Source organism: Hirundo rustica, chromosome Z (genome assembly GCF_015227805.2).
Source record: "Hirundo rustica isolate bHirRus1 chromosome Z, bHirRus1.pri.v3, whole genome shotgun sequence".
In the NCBI taxonomy this organism is placed as follows: domain Eukaryota; kingdom Metazoa; phylum Chordata; class Aves; order Passeriformes; family Hirundinidae; genus Hirundo; species Hirundo rustica.
The window spans coordinates 34,258,706-34,281,717 of NC_053488.1; the positions used below are offsets into that span (position 1 = coordinate 34,258,706).

The 23,012-nt window shown below is 37.0% G+C and overlaps 1 protein-coding gene across 1 annotated transcript in view; it reads left to right on the top strand.

The window, feature by feature from the left end:
- The window catches only part of ADAMTSL1 (ADAMTS like 1), a 358,154-nt gene that overhangs the window by 187,948 nt on the left and 147,194 nt on the right, over positions 1 to 23,012 (top strand). The window contains exons 5-6 of the mRNA XM_040090980.1: positions 2,115 to 2,242; positions 15,049 to 15,094. Of these exons, the coding sequence (XP_039946914.1) occupies positions 2,115 to 2,242; positions 15,049 to 15,094 (174 nt within the window). The remainder of the gene's footprint in view (positions 1 to 2,114; positions 2,243 to 15,048; positions 15,095 to 23,012) is intronic.

Genomic DNA, 23,012 nt, shown 5'->3' on the forward strand with positions numbered 1-23,012 from the left:
CAGTAAGTTGACATGTCTTCTCCTATCTCCAATGTAAATCCAGAGACTGAGTCTCCATGTAGTCATAATGAGAATCTGATCACTTATGAAACTTCAATTTTTACATTTACCCTTGCAATTGCTGTGGGGTTTTTTTGTATTTTAATAAAGGTAAGATAAAATGAGTGTGTCAAATAATTGTTACACACTCAATAGACAGACCCCGTAGTTTCTCTCACAGACTGAATCACTTTTCTTTTTTACTCATGAAGAGCAATATTAAAGGCTGGTATATTTCACCATATTTCATTACCACTACTCAACCTCACTGAAGTTTAAATTATTTCAGTGTTGAGTTATCTGTGTCTCAAATAATCCCTTAGTGTTGTCAACAACCAGGAGGTCCTGATTGATGGCACAGCATCACCAGCCAGGCAAGGGAGGGGATTGTCCTGCTCTGCTCTGCTCTGAGCTGGAATGGTCTCACCGCAAGTCCTGAGGGCAGTTTTTGGGTGCCATATGAGAAAGACATTAAACTGTTACAGTTCCAAAAGATGATAACAAAGACAATGAAGGGCCTTGAAGAGAAGTCATATGAGGAGCAGCTGAGGTCACTTGGTCTGTTCAGCCTGGTGAAGAGGAGACTGAGGGGAGATCTCATTGCAGTTACAACTTCCTCATGAGGGGAAGAGGAAGGGCAGACACTGATCTCTGCTCTGTGGTGACCAGTAACAGGACCTGAGGGAATGGCCTGAAGTTGTGCCAGGAGGAGGTTTAGGCTGGATATCAGGAAGAGGTTTTCACTGAGAGGATAGATGAACACTCTAATAGGCTTCCTAGGAAAGTGGTCACAGTACCAGCCTGACAGAAGTGTTTGGACAATGTTCTCAAGCACATGGTGTGACACTTGGGGTGTCCTATGCAGAGCCAAGAGATGGACTTGATGATTCTGATGGGTACCTTCCAACTTAGTATCTTGTATGATGCTGTGAGAGCTAAAGCTGACTGCTCTAACATGGGCCAGCAGCTTCTGACGTGCTGATGATTCTCTGTTTAAGGTGTACCTTAAAGTCTCCCTCATATCATTGTTTTGCCTTCTCATTAATTTCAAGTGCACTTAGAACTGTTATTCACCAGGTGCTGGTCCTCAGCACAAATCAACCTTTGAAGGAAAACAGTGCTATCTCCATCAGGCACAGGCATTTTTGGTGCAACTTTGCAAGGTTTGTCAGTTTTTTCCAGCAAAACCACATTGCCCATTAGGGACAATATCTATCTAGATGGTTGAATCATTTGTGTCCTTATGAATCTATGTTCCGGTGCATTTTCATGAATGAAAATGAAATGCTGAATACAGGTATGACTTTCATTTGAGGCAAGTGCTGCTCTATGTTTATGACTTAATCCTCAAAGAGCTGAGCATTTCTGAATCCTTCGGTGCTCTTCTCTGTGAAGTTGTTTGAACACATTCATTGGCATTAACAATTAGCAGTGTCTGTGTCTGCACCTGATCTTGATAACTCCTGCTCTTCAGGGAATGTGCATTTCCTTTTTTAAGCTAGGAAAGAGTAGGGATGAAACAGTTCGGGAAACTTTGTCCAGCCAGTTTCATAGACCTTTAGACAGAGAAACAATGATCGTTCCAATTCCTTATGATAAGTGCATGAAAGTAATTACATTGAATGTTTTTTTAGCACATTGATTCACTATGTTATGTTTCAGTTTTTTCTTAGGAGCATGTTGGAAGGCACCTTTCAATATGCCTTTTCACAGATTCTAACACAGCAACAAAACTTCAGAGCACAATGTCTAATGTCTGTAATACTCCATTTCTTAATCAGAAAAAATCCTTTCTCTCACTGTTGTTCAAAGAGCTCTCTTGGAGTAGCTTCACTAGTCTCAAACTGAGACAAAGTAGGATATTCAAAAAATGAAAGTTAATTCATACAACAATCACTATTAAGGAACTGGTTGTCAACCAGTAAGCATGCCAGAGAGGAACAGATTTACTCAGTCTATTCAGTGCTTTCAATAACCAGGATGATATCCAGGGAAAAGAGAGGTTAAATTAGCAACAGTAATTATGATGCCTAAATGTTTTGGGCTGATTTTATTTTCCTTTTCCCTCTACTCAGAGCTCCAGAACAGCTCGCTCGGAGGAAGACCGAGACTCACTGTGGGATGCCTGGGGCTCATGGAGTGAATGCTCACGCACCTGTGGAGGAGGGGCTTCGTATTCACTGAGACGCTGCCTGAGCAGGAAGTAAGTTTTTAACTTCATTGATGGAAAAATTCAACCTATTCATATGTGTCAAACAATAAGAAGTAATCAATGGAAGTCTTGACCTATATTGAAATTTTCGTCTCAGTGTCAAAAAATAATGGTGGTGGGTTTTTTGGGTTGTGGTGTTGGGTTTTGGGGTGGGGTTTTTTTGGTTTTTTTTTTTTTTTTTTTTTTTTTTTTTTTTGCTTTGTTTTGTTTTGTTGGGGTTTTGTTGGGGGTTTTTTATTTGTTTTCTTGGGGGAGGTTTTGGTTGGTTGGTTGGTTGGTTGGTTTTGGTGGGTTTGGTGGGGGGGGATTGTTTTTTGTTTTTTGGGTTTTTTTCAATTTGGGCAAGCAGCCAACATGCTTGATAATGCAACACCCTTTATAGTATAGCAAGAACCCACGGAGATGAAAAAGATGTCTGGACAGCTTGAAAGGCTGCCAGCTCCTGAAGTTGAAACTTCCCTCCATTTTCACCATTTAAGCAGGAAGAGTTGTCATACATTCTCATACCAGAATACAGATAATTGATTACATTTAGTAGCCCACAGTCTCAGCCACACTGACTATAAAAGCAGTGTATTAATCAAATGTGGCATCCTGAGCTATATAAGAAAGAGTAACAATTCTACAAGGGATGTCTTACAAATTAAATTTCAGGTCGGAAGTCTTCAATACCAACATGGCCCCTCCCAACAAACAGAAATAAAATGGTCTGGTAAAAAGTTAAATTCTGGGTACCCAGTCAAGCATTTGAGATTTTATTCCTACCCAATTACTAGTTTGCAATGGAAAGCGAACCGCTCATTTGACGTATTTTCCAGTTTGTACTTTATGTAAATTTTACCTCCAAAATACTTCTAGCAAATATTATTTCTATCTACTTTAGGAAAAAAATTTACCTACAGTAAACATGGTATATGTGAAAAGTATTAACAGATTTCTGATAAAGGATATGAAGGAAAACTCTAGACTCAAACTTTATGGCTTTTATTGACGTCTCTGATCTCTTATATATTGTGGGATTAAAAAAAGAATCTAATACAATTTTCCATCCTGCATACTTTCTTTCATATTTTTATTTATGTGCTTATAAAACTGATGTTAATATAACAAACAGTGGCCATACAGTCCAAATCATTTCCTCTGTCTAATATTTTAATATGTGATGTTGTTTAATGAAGACAAGAAACAGCATAAAACATTGAACCATAACACCAGAGCAGGATGATGTGTATTTTAGCTTTATCTGTGAACAGTCTCCTAGTAGACCCATTTATTGAGTTGACTGCATGCAAAAGTTTGCTGGAAGAAAAGATAGGCAAAGGCATCTCTTAAAATTAATGGATAACCAGTACTTTGTTATTCCATTCCTATGGATAAAAAAAGACGTGTTTTTTTTTTAACAGGGAACTGGATTCTAATACCTTGTTAGTTTCATGGCTGGTTGTGATTCTGCATTCATCTCAAAATCTGAAATTTTGGAGACATGAACTTTATTTTAGTCACAGTATGTCCATGCTTAAAAAAAAGTGACCTTTAATATAAACATGTACCCAATGTATCAGGCGGTCTGGGGAATCTGAGCAAAAGGTGCTTTCTCTCCTCCCTCCTGAGAACTCTCTGTAGGTTCTAGAGGCTAAATCTTGGAGTTCCAAATGGTAGTAGCAGTTGTCATGTTCTTGTGTAATATGTGAGTAAAAACCATTTCTTCTGGCCTTTTTGATTCTTGTATTATTCAGGACGATCCTGAAGCTTCACCAGTGGAACAGGGAATAACTCAAGTCATATAGAACTGGGTTTCATGCACTACCTTACTACTGTCCCTTCAGGACACAAACAATGCTTCCTGCCTTAAGAAACCAACCACAAACTATGACCCATTCAGACATGGAAGCCTCCAATTTCTAGGATAGGAAACAGGGGATTAATTAGGTTTGTGGCTTTTGATAGCCAGTAACAAATCATAAATAGTAACATTTGTTCTGGAATTAACACTCTATCAGATAGAGTGATAGATTTTAATTTGTCCTGGTCTATGTGCAATTGTCAATTAAGTAAAGGGTTTAAATGAATAATTTTTCGGCAAAGCAAGCATTTTAAGCTGCTAAGTCAGAGAGGGAGCAGTGTAAAGAGGTTTCCAAATAAGCCTTTTCACATGAGTTCTTCAAAGTTGGCAAGGCTGGACCAAAACATCCATCTCTGAGGGACAATTTCTTGGTCAGTACAGCTTATCTCCTGTATTTGTTGTGTGTAATTTCACTGCAGCTTGAAGGAAGATGCTACATTCTTCTGGCAAATGAAAACTGGCAACAATGAGATGTGGCAACACATTTTGAACAAATTGGAACAAATTAATCCTAGATATTTCTCTTCCTGGGAGGAATGTTTATAATGCCTTGTATCTTTTAGTTCTGTATGAGGTGACTTTCAGAACATAACATGAATAGAGAGAGCCTAGTGCATCTGCTTTGAAGAAATGCAAAGACTAATTGCCCATTTCTAAACACCATTAATATATATAGCTAAATAAAGGAAACCAGATTTCTTTCCAGCTTTTATTTACCAAAGTTATGTTTGTGCTTTTGTTGTTTGTTTGGGGAACATGTTTTGTGTTAGGTCTTCACAGCTGTAATGAAGGAATGGAAAGTGTTAGTGAAAATCCTGTATTCTTGTGTTTTAAATAGAAAAATGTCAGGGTAGTGGCAGTTTAACAGTACAGTTCATCAGAACAACTGGTTCTGATTATGCTAAGGACATTATGATAGTGATATAAATACATATGCCAGTCACACAAGCAGACAGGGGTTGCCAGCACAAGACAATTTTATGTCCCCGTATCCTGTGCTGAGTGACCCATGCTGGTCTGCAAGGCAGAATAAACCCCAGGAAAATAAAGTTTTATTAATTAGAGTACCAAAACTTAAAGGATGACATTCTTCAACCTCTTTATTCACATTAACTCTTTATAACTTCTGATACTATTATTTACACAAAAGGTCGGACTCACTTTAAATGTTACCGTGTTTTGTCTAAACTCACTCGAAAGTGAACCTCCCAGACTAATTATACATTAGGTGGAGGGATAAGTATTTTTATAATTTTATTATTTTAGAGAGTTTTTCCCCTTCAGTTGTCTTTTTTTTTTTTTTTTTTTTTTTTTTTTTTTTTTTTTTTTTTTTTTAATGAACTGCCATGCAGCAGTACTCATGCAAACCAGTACGGAGGAGAACCACAGACTACTCCTATTTTTCTTGAGGGCCAAACTACCAACACTTGAGCGTCTATAGGGAACTAAGTTTTGGTAGCTATTGGCTGGTTTGGATGCAGAGATTATGGAAATTCAGGTAGAAGGGAACTGCAATATGGGCTTTGTCCTCTTGCTTAGAATCCAACTCATATTTTTTGCAGTCTGTTGATTGAGCATCACAGATGGCATTTGTCATCTAGCATAGCAATTGGTAATAACTCAAATACCTTCCATCCAGGTTTTAATAAGTGTCCATATTAATTCAAGCAAACTCAAACAGAGTAATAATAAATATCTGAATTAGATATCTGAAATTCATGTGCATTTATTTCCTGTACTGGGATATATTTTCAAATTGTAAAAGAAATTATAAATTCTCTTATTCGTTTGTTCACCCATCTTGATCTAAAAATATTCTGTATTTTCTGGAATTGTACTTGATGTATGAGCAAGTACTACGGTAATAACCATACCATTTTGCTCTGTCTAGGCTTGGCAAGAAAATAATTGTGATTCTTTTTCCTATCATCTTCTAAATTCACCATCACTTTTAAAGTTAGACTGCATGTAGCAGAAGATAAGTGTGTCCTAGATATTTGCAAATTATTTTTGTTCACAGTAGATATGTAGTCTATCCTTTAAACTTCTTAGAAACCCTTCATGTTACTGTTGCTTCTGTTTATGAAAGAACATAAAGCAGAGAATAATTTCAGTGTACAGCAGAGTGCTGAGCCAGTTATGGAGTCCAAGGTTACTGAATCTGAGCTAAAGGGCCAAAATTGGAGATCATCACCCTTACCTTTGGGAAATAATGTGTAAACTTCTGAACAGAGTGGAGGTTTTCCATCATTAACTGGGGGGCTTATGTTTAGTAGCAGAAGAAAGTCAACATTAACATTTTCCTGACAAATTTTCCTCAGTATAAAAGTGTCCGAGATATAAAAACCAAACCAAACCAAACCAAACCAAACCAAACCAAACCAAACACTTCAATGGAACAAAACAAACAAACAAAGAAAAGCACACATTAAAAAAAAAAGATGGAACGAACATGAGAGTTAATCCCAGCATAGTTCATAGTTCATATCCTTCATAATATCTGTGTCACTTATTTGAACATATTTTTCTCTCTTTTTCAAATGCCTCCTTTCTTTCTTCACCTGATGACTCCCTTTTGGTAATGCAAGTGAAGCACAAATATGAAATAGCCTTTCCACTAGCTTGGCCTGCTAAATTAGCTGGAAGTGATTCACTTGTCTGACCCATTGCATTGCATTCTGCAGAGTGAAAACAACAGATCTGCATAAATGACTCTCAGCTTTATCGTCATTTGACTTGATTCATAAAATAGCAACCAGACTTACCTTTGAAGGTTAGGTTTAATAAACTAGCTAAATTAGATAAAATCTGGTCAATTTTATGAAGTGTGCATTTTTCAAAAAACAGAAATGGCCTAAAATAAATTAGATTTTTATCATTAAGGAGTAATATTTTCTAATTTTGATCACACATATTATTGATTTACAAATCAAACATCAAATGGTTTCTGTTTTCCCAACAATGATGGAATAGATGCATGTTTTTCATCTTAGTTCGAACTTAAATAAGAGAACAAGAAACTGTTATTAACACTTCCGACTGGCATTGAAAACAGGCTACTTTAAATACTGTGTATTTGAAAAAAATACTGTTTTAAGTTTCATCTGTATGCAACTTTGATACCAAAATATTGGCTACTGTTTCTGCTTCACAACTGAATTTAGAATGTATTCCCAGCAAGTGCTTGTGACCCTTATTTTCAGACTGCATTCACAGAATCATTTGTCTCAGGGGCTTTGATTCCCAGAGATTCTGAAGTTTTTCACATCTAACACTGATAAAAAGTCCTTTAAACTTTCTGAGTGAAAATTACAATGATGCAGTTATGTAGGCTGGGGGATGCTTCTTTACAGATAGAAGCTAACATACATTACTGTAATTATTGTGTAATGGTATAAATGCAACCTGCTCTATCCTGGCACTACTGAACACACCAATTAGGCTTTTAAACATTTATGAAATGTTCCTTCATTGGTAAAAATAATCAGTTTAAATACTGTGGGGTTTTAGGATTTTGAAAATAAGCCCTTTTCTCATTTAAGGTCTGCAAAATAAAGAGCAAAATATTTGTGCACAAATGCCATCAAAGTTGTGAATACACCCCCAAAAATAAATGGCATTCTGTTGAACCATGCCACATCACTCATGAAGAGTACAGTCAATGTCATAAAATTCTTAGGTGAACTGCACTATGAAATTATTCAGGAGGATGTTTCTCATTACCTTGTTTAAAACTGTATCTGTATACTAGTGTAGTATATTGCTTCCTTCAAAGACCTTCAGGATATCTGAATTGCTGAGTTTTTTTCTGTTTCACTCTAAATTTCTAGATGGTTTACTCTGTAAAGGACATCCTCCATGATATAGTGTATGATTACAAATAGCTGGAAGAATCTTTTCATTTCTTTAGTTTGTAGGTGCTTCTAGTTAAGTCTGTCCCACCTAGCATTTTAAAAAGGAATTTATTATTCTATTTACTCTGCAATTAGTGAAATTTTTAATTATGAGAATTTTGAAGCCATTTTCTGGTTTCATTTGATAGAGAAACTTTTCCAAACTTTTGAGAGCTCTAACTCTTTCTAATGGCAGAAGCAGCAAGCAACATTCCTCATATCTGAGTCAACATGTCAGTGGTATAAGAAACTGCAAATTTCATGCAATTTAAATCAGCATTGTAATCTGCCGAGTGACTGTTGGTGGTCTTCAGAAAACCCATTAGACACACAGTGCTTTCTGTCCTAATTTCTGACTCAGTGCGTCACTGAAGTACCTAAAATTATAGAAAATTCTTTCCTAATGTTGTTTTCCAATGGAATCCCTTGCTAGGCCTGACACAAAGATGTTATGTATTGGTCTTTTGGGTGAAAAACTGGTGTGTAGTAGAATGAACAGTACTCACTTCTGTATGTACAAGTGAGTGATGGATATGTTCTCCATAAATGCATCTCTCTTGAGAAGAAGTCTACCGAACAAAAATGTCTGTGGAGCACTCACTCAGATGATATCCTGTTCATATGTCCAGGATCACTGGAAGAGCTCTTAGCTATTCACAAGACTTTCAATAAACTTGTTCCTGGACTTAAATTAAATTAAAAGTAATTAAATCAGTCAGGCCTTTGCATGATGTAGAGTTTTTGTAAGCCTTAATTCCTGCAAGAAATTTCAGATGTGATTCTCTGAAGACCCAAGAACATGAGAAATTTCAGTGGAGGTGGGCTGACACACATGATTTAGACGTTAGTGCAAACTTCCTCAGAGAACTGAGAACTTGTGATACTGTTCACCAAGTTTGTTTTATAAAGACTAGCTGCAAAACCTGGGTCCTCCTCCAATTTCTCAAATGTTCAGACTTGGGATGTTAGTACTTTGCGGCCTGCATTATGTTCTATATGGTATATTTGTGATACAGCACAACAGGTGAGATTTTATATTGTAGTTCTTTCCACTTGGGTTGTGAAGAGGCATCTAATCCTTGTTGTCCTGAAAGGCATTTTTTTAAAAAAATTTGCTTTTCTGCCTTTCTTGCATAGTGAAAGACATTCACAACTGTAATTGCTTTCTGTACATCTGCAATACATGTTATATGTGCAAATCTAAAGTTAAAGACACTTCTTAAAATATTCTTAAGAAAAAAAAAATACTGAAGTGATGAAAACATATGTGACACTGCTGAAAATAAACAGTATCCTGAAAGCACTCTCACAGGGGGTTTTTTTTGTAATTTCCATTTTTTTCTTAAATTGGCTCTATGTTATTTTAAGTGGACTAGCCAGTGATATATTTTGAGCTTAAGGAGTGTTATTTAATGCCAGCTGTTACTTAGAAAACAACAATCAGTGATTTGGAATGAGACAAAGAAAAACTTGGAAATAAAAATTTACCAGAAGGATACTGTGCAAACTGTATCAAAAGCTTTGCTAAATTCTAATAAAAATACATCAACTAGTCAATGAGATGGCTGGCCTCATTATATAATGAAATTTAGTTAAACACAACTTTCCTCTTGAGAACCATCTGTAACCTTCACATTCCCAGTCTTCCTTCATATGAGAAGTTTTTCACCCTACTAATTATTTTTGTGACCTGGGAGCTGTTTGCACAGCTCAGGTTCTGTCTGCTGCTGGGGACACAGAGCTGAACACAACAGTCCAGATGGGGTCTCATGAGAGCATACTGGAGGGAGAGAATCATATCCCTTGACCTGGCCATCATGCTTCCCTTTATGCAGCCCAGAATAAAACTGGTTTTCTGGACTGCAAGTGCACATTGTCAGCTCATAGTTAATTTCTCATCCACTAATATCCCCAAGCTCTCCTCTGCTATTGGCCAATTCATCACTCAGTCTCTGTTTATAGTGGAGATTGCTGCCATGCAGGATCTTGCATTTGGCCTTGTTGAGCCTCTTGAGGTGTGTATGGGACCATTGATGTTAAGTATAATAACAGCATCATTAACATCAGAATTATTGATTATTGAATAACAAGGTTGTGAAAAACAATATTGGTTTAAAAAGTTGGCCTGTCATGGCCGCAGATCAGTTCATATGTTTTTATTTGCCTTGCTGGTTTTTTGAATGTAGTGACCCAAGTTGGTATTTTGCCTCCTTGTTTATTTTTTTGACCGCAGAAGAAAAAATATTCATATGATCTGTAACTAAACTTGTCAGGGAAATTTCGCTTGTGCATCCATGCCCAATTTTCTTGTCTCAAAGTTAACTGTTTATGTAATTCTTCTGGCATTTCACATTTCAACATGCAGAAACTTATAGGAGACAAGTCTTCTAAACACAGACAATCAAAGATTTCTACAGATGCGTGGCAGAAAATACCAGTGCATCTCAACAATGCACAGTGGTGGGCAAAGTGCTTGTGAACAAAAGAATATGGAAAAATCTTTTAAAATCTTTGCTAATTATTGTCAATTGAATGATCTAGATATGAGTTTAGCTGACCCAACCAAATGGTTTCAAAAAGCTAACTCCTTAAAGTCAGTGCAGTCCTGATGTGTCTTTCTCACACATAACAATTTGGTGTTCAGGGCCTTCCTTCTCATTTCCTTTACAGGAAAAGGGGTATGCTGGAAGAGTAAAAGAGACTGACTATTCCTCAAAGAAGCACAAAACCAGAAATTGTATTGAGAATGACAGGGGGTCATAACACTGTGCCACATTTGGGAAAGAGGTGAGAGCAACAGTGGGAAGAAAGGGAGATGCAAGATGGTGTTATCCCCACATGTGTATCCTGGCTCAATGCCATAGCCTGCCTAAGATCTCATGGGAAAAGACAGACCCACAGCATACTTACCTCACAAGTACAATGCAGTAACCAGAATCTGTCCCAGAAAAGTGGTTATCAAGGGCTGTGAAAATAAAATAGTGGAGATTATTTAACATTGCATCAACTTCCAAACCCTGTAGTGAACAGCTGCATCAAAATTCATATGCAAAAATAAACCACCCGTGTCTCATCGTTGCTTGTTTCTGTGCAGACTTGTTTCTTAAGAAAAGTAATTCAAAGTCTGATGACTGCTGAGAGCGGCAGGAGTTGCTGAGATCCTCCTGAAAATCTCTGTCATAGGCTTTGGTAATTACAGATAAAGGCAACTTTGGCAGGGGTTTGCTATTCTTTCTGGCATGGATTTTTGCAAGGCTTCTAACTCTAGCTGAGCACAAGTACTCATCTACTTGAGACCTTAGAGCGGGGACTTAAACTAAGTCCCTCTACAAACTGGAGCCTGGAGAAATAAATGCCAAGGGTTTGAGCTGTTTACATTAAGAGAACTGAATATTTTAATATATTAAAAGCTGCTAACCTCTTTCAGAAACTTTACTGTAAACAAGTGACTAAGTTTAAGGAATGAAACATGATTCCCAACAGTTTGCTTTTCTTTCATAGTCACATGATAATTCCATGTCAAGCCAAACCCTCAGCTACCTTTTTCCACTGAAAAATCCTCTGCAGTGTAGATAACAGAGAAGGCTAGAAGTACTGCTTACTTCTCCCACTCTTTCTGTGGTCTTCAAGATGAACTTGGCATTTTGGTTGACTTATGAGTTTTCCTACTAGATATGTGTACTCCTTGTTGGTAGGAGTTGTCATTTATATCTTGCAGAGATCAGAGGATAACTGATGACTGTATCTCACAACATGGGCTCACTAATCTGCCATGATCCTTCCTTGCATCTTAAAGGCTCAGTGCTGTAGAATTCTGCAAAGTGTCCATGCTGAGATATGTGTGCAAATCCCATGAGTTTTGAATTCCAAGATAGTTACCTGTGCTTAAAAAAATCTGGAATACTATCTTGATGCAGGGTAGGTCTGAAACACAAACTACTATGTGAATGTATTGCTGAAAGCTATGTACCTGCTTTTGGCTGATGGGTGGTAACTGAGAAACTAATGAGTTTAAACAACCAAACTCCAAAATATGGTCTTGCTGAGGAAACAAGGGGAATTTTCCAAGAGTATTTCCTAGTCTTCATGAATCATAAAAGCACTAGCTGCATCTGGAATGCAAAATTTTACCTGAACACTCCTGGCCATTGGCCACAAAAAATATGGAATGGAATAATTGTTTTGTTGTATATCTAATGAAAGAACCTATTTTCCCTAATGCAGAGAATAAGTGAAAAGTAAGTGGGTTTTTATATTTCAAAACAGGTAATTTGATGAGACCATGAAAAGAGGAAAAAACTGAGAAGCAGCTGATAGAAAGGAAGCTAAAGTTTCTGTGGAAGTTCAGTGGTTCTAAGATTAATCAGTTACAGTAATTGAAATTGTGCTCATAGGGAGTCTGTGTGAAGCAAGGTGATGTCTCACAGGTTGTGTGGCATTTCTGAGAGACATGCGGAAGGTATCAAGCTTGATGAACAAGCTATTCAGTGTGGTAAATCAGGCCTGCACTAGAGCTGCCTGCATTCTGCATAACATATTTTTCTGCATAACATATTTTTCATTTGCTATATATAATTAGCAAAGTACCTTTATTGAATGAACAGGTTAAATGAATATCAACAGGTTTCCACACTATTTTTCCAAGCTTGCCTATATTGCTTAGGAATGACTGGAATAGTTTGTGTGGGAGGGGATGTTGCTTATGCATTTTGTTGTTATTGGGTCTTTTAGTTGGGTTTTTTAGTTCATAGTCTATTGTTGTAGTGCATTATTTGGGTTTATATTGTATTTCATTTTATATTGGGTTTTGTAATGGTTTCTTCTGTACTGCCATGTATCACAAGGTTTGTCCCTGCTCCTTCTCCCCACCCATCCTCCCACACTGGAATGTAATCCAACTCTGTTCCACTCCCACCTTATCCCTGATTAGGTAATGGCTTGTCCCTGCCTCTAGCCCCTTCCCCCTGGATAAAAAGCCATGGGACCACGTGGAAATCTCTCTTGGGACAGGGACAGGGACAGGGACAGGGACGGGGACTGGACTGGGCTCCTGACCCTGCGGGGGCAGGACCACAGGAGAAAGACTGAATGAAGCCCTGATTCCCCCCGGACCAAGGGCAGACTCTTTCCTTTTGCCATCAACAGATGCCTGCTCTCTCTAAAGGAAAAGGTTCCAGCAGCCTCTGGGATCTTTTGGGACCCTGAAGGGAAAATTCCCTCCGGCATGGATTCTCTCTCAAGCTAGCTGAGGCAAAAACGGAGCCGGTGCTCCGGGAGAGAGAGAGACATGTCAGTCTATTATGAATATAAATTCTCTTATTGTACTGCCAAAACCAATTCTTTTCTACTGCTAGATACTAGTTTTTCACATTTTTACTTTGCAAATTTATCACTTCTGCATGGTTATAAAGATCGTAATTCACTGGAATTAAATCTGTAATGCTACAAAGTCATTGAATTAGTGATAGTGATAGTGATTAGTGATAAATGATATTTCTGTTATGCTTTTAATATAATTTTTTATGCCAAATGCTACACAACAGAATGTGTTATCTTTCCACTTAGATTTATTCTGAAAATGTGATGAGGTTTATTTACTTGTTTGTCTCTTCTTGTGATCATTTAGAAAATTGTGATATGTAAATGGCTACTGGATGAATTTCACAATTAAGTCTTGTGCATAAAGAAGACAGAGAGAATTTCTTCAATAACTTAAAGGAAACTTGTTCCATTTATTTTAGAGTTAGCTCAGTATGGGAAAAGTTTCTCTGCTTTTAAAAAAAAAAGAAAAAAAGTCAAAAAATCAATGCATATGCTGTGTCCATTCCCTTAGACAGTTAAAAATGGTTTGGATTTTAATAATCAGGCTTGGCAAGCATTTATACCTGAAGGAATGTGTGCTTGTTAAGTCCTGGCCAAAGAAAAGAAGGGAGGAGGAGGGGGAAAGTCATGAAATTAAGAAACTAAAAATATTAGGAATTCTATTCTTTTGAAGGATATATTTTAAAAGCCAAATCCTGCATGCTTATTTGCATGGAGGCCTCAGCAAAGCATACTCACTGAATTCATAAAATACATGAAACTTAATGTTAGGTCGAATGCTCAAAGTACATGCTGCTGAGTACTAAAAAATTATCTGGCAGTTGACCTTTCTTTTGGGAACCCTGCCAACATCAGAGTTGGTATAGGTTTGCTGTGGGACTGCTGTGGGGCAAAAGGAGAATGGCTATGAAGAATCAGGATATGTGCTGTCCTTGACCTCACTGGGCCCAGCTGGTCTTTGAATGCTGTTCTGAACCAGTGAATTGAGGGGAAGATGCTCTCCTTCTTCCCTCATATCAAACTGGGAAAAAGCTATGTCACACTAGCCTGAAAGAGGGTAAACGTAAACTGAAAGAGAGTAGGTTTCAGTTAAATATTATGATGGAATTTTTTACTATGACAATGGTGAGGCAATTAAATAAGTTGTCTGGAGAAGCTTTGGATGTCCCTTCCCCAAAAGTGTTTAAGGCCAGGTTAAATGGTGCTCTGAGCAATCTGGTCTAGTGGAAGGTGTGCCTGTCAATGGCAGTGGGATTGGAAGTAGGTGGTCACTTCCAACCCAAACTATACTATGCATGTTGCTGCAGGCACAGTTCCTTCATCCCAGTGCTTAGTTGTTCCCCAGAAGACAAAGCCTGCCAGCTCAGACTGTGCCAATGCTAGAGTGCGTGCCCAGGTAGACACAGAGCTGTGCCCTTGCAAAATCATTAGGAATTGCTTGGAGACACATGACATGATTCATGTCCTTCCGATGTTGCTTTCCAGCTAAGTTCTGTATTCTCACTTCTAATCTCATTTACTAGCTGATGCTACCTTCTAGAAAGTAATTTTTAAAGCAAAGCTAGGAAACTAAGGAGTTGTAGATTTCATACCTCAATAGGGACAAATAACCATTTACTTTGGGAAAGAGGGTTGTTGGGGGAGTAGGTGATTAGAGATATATATGGGGAAATAAACATTGTGTGTTGTCTTTTTATATTCAGCTTTTTTTTTTTTTTTTTTTTTTTTTTTGGATGCAGGACCTGCGAAGGGCAAAACATTCGGTACAGGACATGCAGCAATGTGGTAAGTGAAATATAGCTTTGATATGATACAGATTATCACACATGGTAATCATGTCTATAGTATTGCAAATGATTTGGTAAAATAATAGTGAGAATTTTGTATCTATCTAAACTGCTTTCATATCACAGGACCACAGAACCACAGGCAAACCTTTGTCAGTTTGTTGAAAAGTGGAGAGATTACTGTATAGCCTGATGCTAAAACTGTCTGGAAGGGATTGCAGTCACAGCCACCATAAATAGAGAGTCAATGAAACTTCAGAGTTGCTCTTTACAACCTCCCTTGCAGAATCAAGATATCTTGTGTTCACAGTAGTACTTTGATTACCAGCTGGTACACATTGGGTAGTCTGTCTGGCTGCAGGATTAAGCTGTTAAGAACTGAAGAAAAATTAGTAGAAGATATGTGATCCAATGATTCTATATATTTCTGTACACTTGTGCCCTCACAGCATTTTAGTTCTGTTGTATGTCTTAGAAAAGCAGTTTTACATAGCCTGTACCAGTGTTCTGGCATTTCTGAAGGCTCTTGCTGGTTTTCTTTATATGTGGTAAATACAGTTTTCAATACAATAAAGTAAGAAACTTCAACTTATGTCTCAACAAAGTGAAAGTGTGTTTTCATTGGTGAAAATAGAAATTGAGGCTTTCATATGGAAAGTTTTATTGGGTGCCAAGAATAGTAAAGGCTCTCAAGTTACATGGAGAAATGTCAGTTTTACCAGTAAAGATGGAAAATGAAATCAAACGTTCACCGGGCCAAGCTTTCTCATGCCTGATAGGGACATATTCAGGAGCCTTTCAATGTGTGCTTTGTTTGAAAAGTTTAAAAGTTTAACTTTAAAGAAAGGAATATATTTGCTCGTATTTAGCTTATCTTTTCTTCAACAGACCACAGTTCATAGTGAAAGAAACTGCTTCTCTCTGAGTTGTACTCTCCTACACAGTAAGATTTTAGGAGTTGGGCTTTGATAGTCCCTGTGAGCTTCTTCCCATTCAGCGGCTCCAATTCTGTGACTCTTCTGAAATTTGTTCTGATTGTATCATTTGAGTTCCTGAAATGTCTCATCAGTCTATAGCCTTCACTTTCCCTCGCTGACAGCAACTGGTGCAGTTAATAAATAGATTTGCTGGCACATTAGCAGTCCAGTTTTTCTTTGAGGAACTTAGGCTACACCACATCTTTGTAAGGCATAGGAAGTTTGATTTGTCCTAGTCAAGTTGCAGGCCATAGCTCTGCTATATCACACACACACACACACACACACACACACACACACACACAAAAAAAAAAAAAAAAAAAAAAAACAAACAACCACACCACAAACCAAAACCACCAAAACCGAGATACTGTTAAAGGCTAATTGGACTACAATTAAACCCTTTTTTGTCTGTTTGTTTTGGTTGGGTATTGTGTGCGAATTGTGACAATTTCTTTCTGTGTCTGATCTGCCTTTGTGCATGTTAAGAGCAGTGAGACGGAATACATCCTGCTCTGCTGCCATCAGATGTCTGGACCACTCTGATGAAAAGCTGTGCCTTTAGCTGGGTTGCAGCCCTTATTTTGGAATCACTGAGTTTCCAAGATAAGGAATATTTATTTAGGTGTTCTTTTTAGCTTTTCAAATGTGCACCTGAACAGTTTTCCTTCCAAATAAAACCTTGCATAGTTTTGTCAGGCAATTCCTTCACATATCTTTTATTTGTCAATACTGGCTCCAGCAGTGAGGCATACAGCTGCAGAACTCAATTATTTCATACCAAATAATTCAAAATGAAGCCTTCAAGCTTTCAGCTTTACTATGCTGAAATCAGTGACAGTTTTTCCACTGAAATAAGAAGACCCAGAACTGCTTTTATGATTTCAAACCATTTTGGTGGGAACCATAAAGAATGGCTTGTGCAGTGTAAATCTAAAACTATTTAGGAGCCCCAGACTTGCATCTCTAAAATCAGTTCTGTTACTGAATTGTGCAGCTGTAACACTAAAATACTCTTTGTCTCTTTCAGAATAGTAAAAAGAAAATATTAAATCATCTACTCTGTTGTTAATAAAGTCTACTGTTTTGTCTCCACAATCCAAGACTGCACACACACAAATTTATCTTGAAAGTAACTCTTAAGCTCATTGCTTGTGAAATTCTGCACTAGAAAAGGTCTACAATACTGTGTGTATATTTGTTAATTCGTATTTTGCCTTTAAAGATTTCATCAAAAAAGACACTGAAAATCCAAGGGAATGGAAATTCCAGGCTCATGGGACATACATTTTCATCTGCTACATGAAGTCTTTGAAGGCAAAACAGACAAAATCCTCCCATGCCAAGCTCTCATTACCACTATCTTGTGCATAGCTTGAGGAATGATGTTCATGAGAAAAACTGTTTTTTGGGTTTTGTGAGCTGTCTTTCTGTGAATTGATGTGTTTTTTTAATGACCATCCTCTTGCAGGAATTGATGGGAGGTCACATATACTAAAAATAAATTATTTGAAATGTGAAATTGGAGAATTGGAAGAATAATTTTGGAGTCTGGCAGTGAACACATTTTATAGGCACTGTCATTTGCAAGATTTTGCTACAGCTGGTTTTAATTCATCCTGAAATTAAATTACAAGGGGAAAAAAATGAGATAAAGAGGAAGAGAGGCAAGGGAAAGTGGGATGCCTGTTTTCCCAGTAACCTGTGTTAATTATTCCAGAGGTGCTGAATAATTTTGCATGATAAAGATTGTAGGAAAGACTGATTCCACTGTCTATAAGACTTCTGAACAGTCCTTAAAAACATAAACCCAGTCTGGTATATTTGTCACTTGCATTGCCTGTTGTTGATCAGAAACTGGAAAGAATATGAGTGTGAAGCCACATGTGTAAATAGTAAAGAAGGAGTGAGAGAATCTGAAGATGATTTAAGGTTGAATTGCATCTGCTTTTTTTCTTCTTACTATTCACATTGTCTAAAGCATATTTCCAGCCATTTTAGAATATCATCATGGGAGGGAGAGAGGGAGTAATTTGTTTTTCTTTAGAAAATCAGTCTGAATGCAGTGAAAACATGTTTTTGCAACTATCTGGGTTGTTACACTGAACGTTATGCAAAATAAATAAATTCCAAACTCTAAGTAGGATTCTTTTTTACTTGTTCTCTTTTTTTTTTTTTTTTTTTTTTTTTTTTTTTTTTTTTTTCCTTCCCAAGCTAGCAGATTTTTTTTTCCTTCTACTTGCATTCTTGGTTGCCAGGTGCTCTTCAACTTTTTTACCAGGCTGTCACGTCACTTCATATGCCCTTTCTCTTTTTCAGTCCTTCTGCCACACTGCTGTCTTTGCCTTCTCTTCCCTTCATTTACATGAAAATGACTCTGAAGGTTGTTTGTTGGAATATGTACTGTCTTTAGGCTTTTCTTCTCAATTATCAGGAAAAAAAAAGGAGAGAAAAGAAAAGGGGAGAAAAAAAAGAAAAAAAGATGATACTGACACCAAAGCTGCACCACATTACTAGCTCTTTCAACAAGGTTTTTGTTAAGCCTAAGATAAAATTTATAGATTTTAGATCCCATTAATCAGGCAACCAAAGCTTGTAAACACCACCTGTAAGTCTTCTTATATATACCTCGCTTCCTTCACTTGGCTGAAGTACCAGCTGTAATGTCATCCCCCATTTTTTGGCTTGCATTCAGACAAGCTACTTCCATCGCTGTTTCTTATCAACTTATGCTGCATTTTGTATACACCAGCACCAATGTTGTTCACCTTACTTTCTACAAAATAACACTATCTTCTTTCTCTGCTCAAAACCCCAGCCTGGAAAGTGTCAAACCTAAGCTTCCATATAAGTACAAATTTCTCAGAAGCACTCGCTTTTGTGTATGAGAAGTATCATCACCAAGTAGATATTTTCAGACCTACAAGAATGATTAGCAGAGTTTAATTTTCCTACCCAGTGGTGATTAGAAGTGCCATTTTGCAATCAAACTTCCCAGTTTACATTTTGCAATTAAAAAAAAAAAAAAAAAAATTATAGGCACTACACGTATCTCCTTAATAACACACAATTTATTTAATGTCAATTTACTTTTTAAGTGGAAATTCTTCCTAACTCAGATCATTTATTGTGACTACAGTCTGTTCTTCAAACTACTGGATTTTATAAACTTCCGTCTTATTTCTGATTGGCTGCATTTTAAAACCTCAGCATGTCATCTAGAAATTATTTCTTCATACTTGGAAACAAGTGCTTTTAGTATCTAGCAAATGACAGAGGCCTGCACTTCTGGATTTGCAATCTTCTCAGCGAGCAGAACTGTGATTTTGTGAAAATTAAAAAATAGAACAAAAAAACTCCACATTGTGTCCAGTTAATATAAATGTATAAAGAAATTTTGTATCCCAAATAACCCGAATTGCTTTCCTTACAGTAATGTTTTATGATTTGTCAGGACTCTAGGTAAATCACAGTTTTAAATTCTGTATTTCTGACCTTTTTTTTTTTAATTTGAACACCTCATTTTTGAGCTGTTTGATAATGTGGCACCCTCAATGCCTTTGAAAAACATATGCTTTATTATTGTGTACTTATATTGGTTTTTTGACTGAGGTTCTTGGAAGTTTTCCTGTTAAAATTAAACTCACTGTATCTAATTTAAACACTTGGTTTAATATTTAAAAGACACGGACAAAAAAAAAAAAAAAAAAAAAAAAAAAGACATTTAAATTTAATGCAAGGCTGCATATTGAACTATTTGCCAAATTGTGAACATACTTCCAAAAAAAGGCATTTTTTGGTGAAAAAGTTATTTTATAGATATTTATAATGACAAATATTAATGTAAGTTTGCACTGATAGTTCACTGACAATTTTAGCTCTCATCTCCATGCCACATTTACTTGATGCAGAGAATATTTGCTGACATTTTCCCATTTTCTCTGTTCCTATTATTTCTCTCAAGCTTCTCTCTGTCAGATATTGCAGTGTCTTGGGATTGTTAGAGAAAGCTTTATTATGAGCCCCTCTCCATCTAAGCAACTAAGTATGACCCCAAGTTATTTCTAAGTTCATGGGAGTAGACTTTTGAAAACCTGGCTGCAAAAAAAGTAATTCAAGAAGGGTGCTCAACAAGGCTTCAAGGCTGAGTGAAGTTTCTGTTAAATCCCTAGATCTCCTAAGTCTCTATGTTTTTATCTACAGTTCTTATTTGGTCTTAGACAAGCCCCTACTTGAGGACTTCAGGTTTCTTTCTCAGTAGGGAAATTGCTGAAACACTGTGAGTACTTTATGGAACTGGTTCAATAAGCTGTTCTGTCAGATGCTGCACAGAGCAGTGCAATTGCTAGTCATTTTTTGCACAGAGGAAAACTCCAGGTATAGTAAATCATTCCTGGCATCTCCAAATATACAAGCACATATATTATAAACTGTTTTAAAGTTCCTCAACTGTTTCCACCTATCACTGCTTAGATAGGATCTTCTACATTTCACCCACTAAGTAAACTTTAAAAAGGCTGACCCTCTTTTGTCCCATGAAATCTGATCTACCTATCATCATCATGAGACATCTGGGATTCATCTTATCTTTTCCACTGGATTGTTGATTAATGGAAATTTTTTTGAATGGGATTCAAACATGGCAAAACTCCATGGGGCTTAGGAATTACAATAGGGTAAAATAGGAGGTCAAGTTAAAAAACAAAAAAAAAAAAAAAAAAAAAAAAAAGTGGATGTGAGGAAGAAAATGAAGCCGTAATAATATGGGCCACATTACATGTCTAAGAATTGAGGATGAAACTCCTATGTATATTTTAAAATGGGTTTCATATATCAAAGGTGATTCTGCTCACCTTTAAAAGTATATATATTTTTTCACTGCGGTAGAGGAAATCTTGACCTGACAGAATGAATAGAGATTATAGGTATCTAGCACAAGTTCAGTGTTTCAGTAGTATCTCATGAGCCTTCATGAGCTAAAGGCCATAAAAGACCCACCTAGGGCTCACGGAGTTAAAGGAGGAAGAGTTGTTTCCTATTCACTGGAATTTTTTGTCCCTAAAAAGTCCTAATGAACAGGAAGTTTGAAGATAAATGGATTTAGAAGAAACTTTCAAGTTAATTTGTTCTTTCTGATTCTTCAAGGAGTGCAATGGCAGCAGTTCTTCATATCTGCAGGGGCTCATAGATAATTTCCAAAAGAAAACAAAACTGGTAAGACTTGACTGTAGTACCAAAATTGGAATAACCTGAAGCAGGACTGTAGTAGTTTTGTGGCCAGATTACCAGGGCTGTCACATGCTCCAAGCCAAACACAGGCCATGCAGATGTGGTTAGCAAAATTTCCCTCAGAACTACATAGAGATGCACAACCTTGTGTTCACTACTACGCTGGCTTGGTCCATGGCTTCTGGCTGTCTCAAAGTGTCTGTAAATCTGTTGAGCAGGTAGACAAGCTGCATGCTGTTACATGGCTCCCAGAATCAGACCCTTAGCTGGAGGAACACATAACTTCACTCAGGCCAAGGAAGCAGTACTACCTGGCAGTCATAGAGGGTCCCCTTCCCCTAAATCACTATTCAAGTATCAAAAGTAGGCTGATTTCTTTCAAGACTTTTTGGAGTTAGTCTATAGTTCCTCTTGTCCAGGAGCCAACAGTACAAAAATAAGGCACAGCAAGACTGCTTCAAAAGAGCAAGTGGCCTTATCTAAAGGTGTGCAAAGTGTTCAGAAGAAAATAGCAATTTACTGCTTGAAAATATGTGCAAAAAACCAGCTCATTTTGCCTTATCTCCTTTTCTCCTGGGATACTTACTTAAAGTCTGAAAACTTATCAGTGACTTTCATCATCTGTTTACACAAGTGTCAGAATGAAGAGGCTCTGGTCCCCACTGATGTATAACATAAGAAATAGTAGATTTAAGATTTTTAAAAAAAAATAGATCTGCAAAATTTTGTACAGTTCCTACATTTTTGGTCTCAGTGATCTGCTTCTAAAAATGAGTAATATTTAGAATTCACACCACAAATTTTCTCAACACTGTACATTTTAACATTGAAAAGTGTTATACAGCTTCTGAAAGTGTTATACACCTATACGTAAGTACTTGTGCTTTCTTAACCAGAAGGAAAGACCCTTCCTGAGGGAAAGACATCTCCAACACCTTCAGGTAAATTTAGGATTCAGAATTTCAGCAGGAGAAAAGTTACTCTACCAGGTTGTGACCCTTTTTCACATCTCTGTGCCAAGATATGTGTCTGTGTCTGTGTCTGTGTTTCTGACTGCTTGCATGTATCACTTCAAGTTTCACATGAGAACTTTTTAAAACACAGGCTCTGCTATTAAAATCCATTGTTTTATTTTGACCACAATATCAAAGACTGGAGGTATTTTACATCAGTCCTTGTCACCTCCTGTGTCCTGAAGGCTTGTTATGTTATGTTCTTGTTGAAGAACAATTTTTTATGTCTTTGATTTAGAAGTATCCAACAAAAAAAAAAGTAGTATTGAGTTCTGTACAAAAAAGGATTATGAATTCTGTGTGTCGTGTGCTTTATTGGGCCTTTTTCTCTTAGTAAAAATAAAGCTGCTACAAGCCAGGAAGTTCTGAAGGTAGAGCCAAGCTTGAACCAAACAAGAGAGTTGGCTTGGATTTCTAAATCGAGCCTTGGCTTGGGTGTCTGCCAAACCAAGAGACCTCATTGTATTCATTTACTGACAGAAAATTTCAGAGAAGAGTAGACACCAGAAGATTTTGTGGCAGGAAATAAAGCTGCTGAGTTCTTCCTTTTATTTTAGATTTTACTAATAAAAAAAAAAAAAGATTCATTAATGTCACAAAGTGACATGCAGCCTCCATGGGTTTTGTATCTAAAGCTGTAATAGTTTACCCTTCTAAAAAATGCAGAAAACTGTTAGTGAATGAAGGGGTAAAAAAA